Source organism: Gavia stellata, chromosome 1 (assembly GCF_030936135.1).
Source record: "Gavia stellata isolate bGavSte3 chromosome 1, bGavSte3.hap2, whole genome shotgun sequence".
Classification (NCBI taxonomy): domain Eukaryota; kingdom Metazoa; phylum Chordata; class Aves; order Gaviiformes; family Gaviidae; genus Gavia; species Gavia stellata.
The window spans coordinates 2,322,784-2,330,097 of record NC_082594.1 but is presented as its reverse complement, the minus strand read 5'-3'; the positions used below and the strand labels follow the sequence as shown (position 1 = coordinate 2,330,097).

The 7,314-nt window shown below is 48.7% G+C and overlaps 1 protein-coding gene across 1 annotated transcript; it reads left to right on the top strand.

Moving 5' to 3' along the window:
• Positions 1–266: 266 nt before the first annotated feature.
• Positions 267–2,671, top strand: P2RY2 (purinergic receptor P2Y2). Its single transcript, XM_009812931.2, has one exon. The coding sequence runs from the start codon at positions 270–272 to the stop codon at positions 1,344–1,346; it is 1,077 nt and encodes a 358-aa protein (XP_009811233.1). The 5' UTR covers positions 267–269; the 3' UTR covers positions 1,347–2,671.
• Positions 2,672–7,314: the final 4,643 nt, after the last annotated feature.

Sequence of the window (7,314 nt, the reverse complement as noted above, 5' to 3'; positions counted from 1 at the left end):
GTCATTGTCACCTGCACTGAGACGGCACTGCCTGCCAGACAGCGAGCAGTGCTTGCAGGTAGCTTTTGAATGGACACAGCCAAACGTTGATGGCAACCTTGATGGGAGGAGAAGGGAAGGGTATAGTAATAGCATATAGTAATAATGACAGCATGGACCACGCAACGTGTCACAGCATTGTGGCACTGGGGTTTTTTCATCTAGCCTACCTCTTCCAGGGACTCCTTACCGCCGTGTCCTTACAGCTTCTCTGCTTTCCCCCCAGGGTGATGGCGAACCTAACAACTCCTCCAGCCTGGACCAGAGTCATCAACAGCTCCTTGGACCCAGATGGCGCAGACGACAATGCCTACAAGTGCATATTTGACGAGGACTTCAAGTATGTCCTGCTGCCCGTTTCCTATGGCATCGTGTGCGTGGTGGGGCTCTTTCTCAACCTGCTGGCCCTCTATGTCTTTATCTTCAGGATCAAGACCTGGAACGCCTCCACCACATACATGTTCAACCTGGCCGTGTCTGACACACTCTACGTGGTCTCCCTGCCCCTTCTGGTGTATTATTATGCCATGGGGGACAACTGGCCCTTCAGCGTGGGCTTGTGTAAGATAGTCCGCTTCTTGTTTTACACCAACCTCTACTGCAGCATCCTTTTCCTCCTCTGCATCAGCATCCATAGATTCCTGGGCATCTGCTTCCCGCTGAAGTCACTGCAGTGGGGACATGTTCGCTACGCCCGGAGGGTGTCGGTCATCGTGTGGGTGGTGACTGTCGTGTGCCAGTCGCCCGTGCTCTTCTTTGTCACCACCAGCGTGAAGCGTGACACTATCACCTGCCACGACACATCCAGCAAGGACCTCTTTGGCCAGTTTGTCATTTACAGTTCGGTGATGCTGGTGCTGCTCTTCTGCATCCCTTTCCTCATCATCATTGTCTGCTACTGCCTAATGGCCCGGAGGCTGCTGCAGCCCACACGGGGGATCTCCCGGCTGTCCCGATCCAAAAAGAAGTCGGTCAAGATGATAATCATCGTCTTGGTGGTCTTCATCGTTTGTTTTCTTCCTTTCCATGTCACCCGTACCTTGTACTACTCCTTCCGGAGCTGGGACTTGAGCTGTCAGACCCTCAATGCTATCAATTTAGTCTATAAGGTGACTCGTCCCCTAGCTAGCACCAACAGCTGCTTGGATCCCATTTTGTATTTCTTAGCAGGACAACGATTTATGAAGTTTGCGGGCAACAAAATGCCAGGGAAGCCTCAAAATGAAATGGCGCTGGGCATCGTGCCCAACAGTCACCTGGGAATGAGCAATGACACAGACACGTTATCCAAGGATGTGAAATCCTAGCTCTGCTCCGGCACGGCCAGCACCATCTCCGCGACAGAAGGGTTTATCCCATGTGTGAAGGGACGTCAGATGCTTCGGCACCCGAGGTTTTTGGTATTTGCGGTGCCTTGGCTTGCACCCACTTGGTCCGTGTTAAATGTGCTCCTCTGCTTGTCACTGTTTCAAACGTATTTTTTCAGGAAGATACCGCTGTGGTTATACACACGAACCCCGTATGTCTGCCTCTTCATCCAAGCCTGCCTCTCTGTTCAACCCTGAATAGCATCTCTCCACGAGCGAGGCTGGGTGACCTCTATCAAGGTGGCCAAATCTAAAAAAAATCACGCCCTGAATGTCTTAGATCATTTTCTAAAGCAGAAACATTGTGTGCAAAAGGTCCCCCTAAAGAAATCCATCTGCCTTTCTCCAGATTCCCTGGCACAGAGGTAGCAAGAGTTTCCCTGTGCCTTGGCAAGGGAGGAAAGGCTTTTGGTCGATGAGGAGAGTCAGCTGTGGTTCTGCTAAACAGGTCGATGAAAATGTCAAGTGCAAATACCACCCGCAGCAGGAAAGGATCTCCCACAGCTTTGCATCCCTGAAGAAATGCTCTCCCAGCTTCATGCCCCGGCATCTGCTGGCAGAGCCGGGAGGGGACTCCTAGCTCCTGTCCAAGGGCTGGCTTCCCATTAAAAAGGGTGCTGGTGGACCTTTTATCACTGGAGCATACTGGTACCATCCCACTGGAGTTTACTGGTACCACCAAGCAGGTCCTCTGTAAGTTTCTCCAGTGGGATCAACATCTAAAAGACCAGTTAGTGCATCCCAACAGCAACATTTACCCTTGAAAAGCTTTTAGGAACCTGTAGCTTTCTTTCAGTTGCTGGCCTTAATAATCATCTCCAGCTCATTAAAATTTAGGGTGAGCTCGTCATGTCTTGTTTTTAACCCCCTTACTAGTGACTCATGCTTCCAGCAAAGAAGTGAAGACCGTTGCTCATCCCCTTGGCTGAGTACTGCCACATCCTCATTGCTGCTCAGAGGTGACAGCCCTCTGGGACCTTTAGAAGCTTGCTGTGACCCAAAGTGCTGCCCAGATGTTGCTGCCTGGTCACCTCATAATCCTGGTAATCCCAGTGCTCTACTGAAGCCAGTCAGCGTATCCCTTACTGACAGTGTGGACCTGCCCTGGGAAATTCGGCAGCACTAAACCCTGGGTTTAAGAGCCATACCAATAAACATGGTGCTAAGCTTAACCCCAGACCTGTCTGGATTTGGCCTTGCATCCCCCATCAACCAGGACAGTTCAAAGTAAACTGGAGAAAATATCCACAAAACACTTCACCAGAAGGTCCACTTGGTCTTTCTCTCTGTAATTGTTGGGTTGGAGAGCCAAGAGCCCAGGTCCATGGTTTCCTTGCCCAGCCTTGCCACGAAGATGCTGATTCCTCACCCCAAAAATGAAAATTGCTTGTGCTGCAGCACTGGACGAGTCATATTTTGTAAAAACAGCCCTGGCTCTATTTTAGGATTAGGAAAACACAATTGATCCTGGTTTAGACCAATTCCTCAGACCTCTTCTTAGTTTCTCCCATCCCTCCCCTCTTATGAAGTGGCTTGGTGGAGATAAAGACACACTGCGACATAACCGGCCGAATTCAGCCAAGGGCAACTGGGACTGTTCAGGGTCAACTGGGAGGTTCTTGTGGTCCCGGCTCGGTGAAACCATGGTCCTATGGAGGGCTCTTGTCCCAGCTAACAATGTCACAACCACAGGAGGCAAAGGAGGGGACTGTCAGCTCTGAGCACCATCGGCAAAGAAAACTAGAACATTTGTAGGGTGGTTCATCTCATCCTTGAGTGAACTTTTAGGGTAGGGTTGGGTTAAGACAAGACTTGCACCATGGTAGCAGCTTTTCTTCCTTATGCCTGTGAAGGGAGCTTGGCTTTATGGGGAGGGTCACAGCATAGTCACCGGGGCGAGACAAATAATTGGGAGAAATTAATTCAACCGAAGCACTGAACTGGTACAAACGTTACTCCAGGCCAGGTCTTGCCTGGTCTCCCGCACTGGCCAAAAAGCAGCGTCAACACCAAGTTACGTGCTTTGAATAATTCAACAAACATGTGCTCAATGTTCACTCCTGCGGTCCCGCTCGGTGATTCCCACCTTTCTCCGAGCTGGCATCAGCCGGCTTCAAATCACCGCCCTGGGCAACACTGACAGTCCCATCAAGGGGGTGCCTCTGTGATCCTGGTCCCACACAAGCTAGCGGCACTGTTCAGCTGTAGAGTGGTTGCAGAGGTACCAACTGGAATTTTATATATAGAAATTCTTTTTGTTTGTAAAAGCACTAAGTTATACTAAAAAAAAGTGGGTTTTGTGACAACGACTGTACATTTTTATTTTTGTTACATGCAGACACCTCAGATTTCTTATAGTAAATAAATTTATTTCTATTATGAGCACTCTTCTGCTGTCTCCTCTGATGTGTACAAAGAAGAGGGGATAGTGGAGATAGAAACTGGGTTGTTGAATGTCATAGACATGTTTCAAGCTCCAGATACAGCTGTCCACACATGGGCTCCACAGTAGATACCTCCAGCATCTAAACTCCTGTAGGAGTCCGTAGAAGAGTTGGTCGCCCCAAGAGTCAGGTCTTCTCATCCTTGGGCAAGGTCAGATGGAGCTGAGATGGAGAAGGCTGCTGGAGCACCCCCAAACCCAGCAGCTCATTGGGGAGGGTTTCACTTTATCTTGCTGCTGTCTCCCCTTTTCCAGAAAGCCCAGTAACACCAGTGCTCATCCCACATCCTTGCTTCTCAGAGACAGGAAGACCCATGGGAGCAACTCAACTGTCTCAGGTGAAAATTTGCTGTGGAGACAGGTTGGAGCATCCTAGTACACCCCACGATGGCTCCTTATAGCCAGTCAAAGTGAACCTCTGGACCTCAAAAGCCACCAAGCAGGTCTTCAGAGCTCCCTCTAACCCATCCCCAGTGGGGTCATGTAGCTCCTTATAGTGTGCCCATGGGCATTGTGCTGCAGACCCTTACAGCACTGCCCCATAACTGCAACAGCATGACCTGAAACTTCTGATTTACCTCTTAAAGGTCTGGCAAAGATTTAGGCCAAGTAGAAGATGCCCCACAAGAGGCCCCTGCTCCTGTACTCCATCTGCCAAGTGAAACCTCCTCTGTGAATCTCAGCCTTCACCTAATGTCTCTTGAATTAAGTTCTTGTAGAAGGCTGATACCACCCGTTCTGGCAAAACCCAGGTGCAGAGAGAGCTGTATGGGCACTGCAGGGCTTTACAGGGGCCAAAACCCCTGGCAGCAAGATGAATTCGATAGCTGATCTTTTTGGTTGTATCTCCATGGACTTGGTGGGCAGCTTCTCCTAGGCCGCTCCTGTTGAAGACCAGAAGAAGTTGCTAGATTAAGTAAATAATGAATGAATCTCTAAGTAACTAATTAATCTCCCATCCCATAGACCACTTTTTTTTCTGCTTCACACAGCAATTCACGGTGCCACCAAACCAGGAGGTTTTACTCCCCTTGTTGGAGTGAACCTCTTGTTCTCAAAGGCTTCTGACCTTCCTTTACAGACACCAGGAGAAGAAGGTTTCCCAACCTAACCACAGTCCCCATGAAAAAGTACATATTTTGTTTTCCATTGCAATTTATCTGCCACTTGATCCCCAGCCTGGCTTTAGCTATGCTTTTGTCTGCCAACATAATGAGTCTTTTAGGACACACTCATCTCAGTTGATGAATTTATTACAAATTCTGATCAGGTTACCTTGAAATCTGCCTGGCAATAATCTGAGCAGCTCTAATGCCTTCACTCTCATCCCGAGGCTGATTTCTCCAGCCTTCAAATTAGTTTTGTGCCTTTTTGCTGCTCCTGATCTCCCAGCAATGTCTTTAAGATGCAGACATGGTAAATGCCCACGGCCCTGCAGTGTGGGATGGAGAAGCAGTTCATGGTCCCCTGCACCGTGGGAGAAAGCTCCGCTTTGGTTTCTCTTTTAAAAAACTTTCTAGCCCTTATAGTTGCCAAAACATGAAGACTCAAAAGCATAAAGCTGAAGAAATAGCTGCAAGCCTCAAAATTGCTAAATTAATCATCCCAAAATACACTCTCTGAAAACCCCCTCTTGATTTTCAGCCCAGGTTTTGGAGTCCCACCCCGGGGTCAATGCCATGTGGACGAAGGGCTCGCATGTGAATAGCTTTAGCTCATGGGTTTTACAGCATCACACCCAAGCTTTTCCTGCAATGACTTCTCTGTAGCTCATGTGAGTCACTCAAACCCAAGAATGAGAATTAAGCAAGAATAATATCCATTGACGGGGAGCACAGAGATTGTGCACTTACTTCAGAGAAACAGAAAAAAACCCCAAAACCACTTTTTCTAAGTATCTTTTAGCAATGGGAGAAGGAAGAGACCATTAAGAGCACTGAGGGTTTCCTGCCAAGCAAATAAATCTGCCACGTGGGCTGGAGGGGTGCACGCTTCTGCTAGAGCTTCCCAGCATCCAAATACAGGGCTTTTCCTTCCCGATCATGCCTTTCTAGGAAGCAGACCCTTAATCTGGCAGAGGCAGGCAGCAAGCTGTGTTGTTACTGCAAGCCACTTGGTACATCCACTTCTTTTTTGAGTAGTGAGTCCTGGCTTAATTTTTCTTCTGGTTTTCCTCCTGGGGGCTTGATTTTCTAAGGAACAAGTCTGTCTCTCTGCCCCTCCGAGTCATTTCTGACCTATTTGGCCAATTCAATAGAGGGACAAAATATCTGCCCTATTGAGCTGCTCTCAATTGAGCAGCTCAATATTGAGCTGTTTCATGGAAAACAGCTGGTGATGCAAAGAAGAAAGAGCCAAAGGAGCCCTCACCCAGCAGCTCAACCTTTATATTAGACAGCAGAGAATCCACACCTGCTTCCCCCATGCTACCGCCCATGGTGGCTTGGGAAGACGTCCATCACACTGTCAATGATGAGCAAGGAAAGGTGACAGATGGTGCCCCAAAGCCATCCAGGAGACCAGTGTTGTGTACAAACAAAGGGAAGAGATTCCCAAATCCCACAGACTAATCGTATTATTGCAGAAATTCCTAAAAATGGATGGGCCAAGGCAGCATTTTCTTTGGAAGAAACCAAACCAGTGGGTGTTCGAAATAACATGCCAATCACCCAGCTTTGTGAGGAGTTTATTTTAAGGCTTTTCGGGGTTTAATACCAATATTTGCAGACTCCTTGGCAAATAAATGCTCAGGAAAGCCTGAAAGTTTAAAATATCCTTTTCTTTTTTTTTCTTTCTCCCCAAACACCTGCAGTTTTAAGCACTGGCTAAACACCGACATGGTGCGTGTTTTGGGGAGCAGCTGGACAGTCACACTGCAAATGCATACATGTATGTACACACACATGCACATGGATATAAGCATGTACGTGCAGACAAAGCATCCTTCCCACGCTCCGGGAGAAGACAAGGGTTTGAGCCCTCCTGTCTGAGCCCTGCCCAGTCCCTGCCCAGAAAGCATGCAAAACAGCCCTCTGCACCCCAAAACCTCCTAATATATACAAGAACAGCAACTCTTCAAATCCTTCCAGTGAGCTGAAAGCTGCCTGGTTGTGGCTTATCACCCATGAGATGAGCTGCAAGGTCTCAGCTCAGCACTGGAGGCTCCCGCCTTTGCAGCAAAGGATGTGCCAAAGCAGCCCCCCCCAAAAAAAAACCATCTTGGCTGGGTGGGTTTTGCAGCCCCATTTGATGCTGCTGGCAATAGCACAGGAGCTCCCCCGCTAGATCCTGCTCCTCTGTTTGCACCACCTGCTGTGAAAAGGCATCATGTCACAACCCTCACCAAATTTGGGGGAGCCCTGAGATGCCCTCAAACCACCAAACTCCCACCCTTGAACTTGGAAAGAAAGGGGTGGGAGTTTTCCGGCTGGTGGGATGACCAGTGGGAGACCTTGGAAGATGGTG

What these genes read in the sequence shown, in the direction of transcription:
- P2RY2 (XM_009812931.2), top strand. Translation starts at nt 270, where the DNA reads ATGGCGAACCTAACAACTCCTCCAGCCTGGACCAGAGTCATCAACAGC.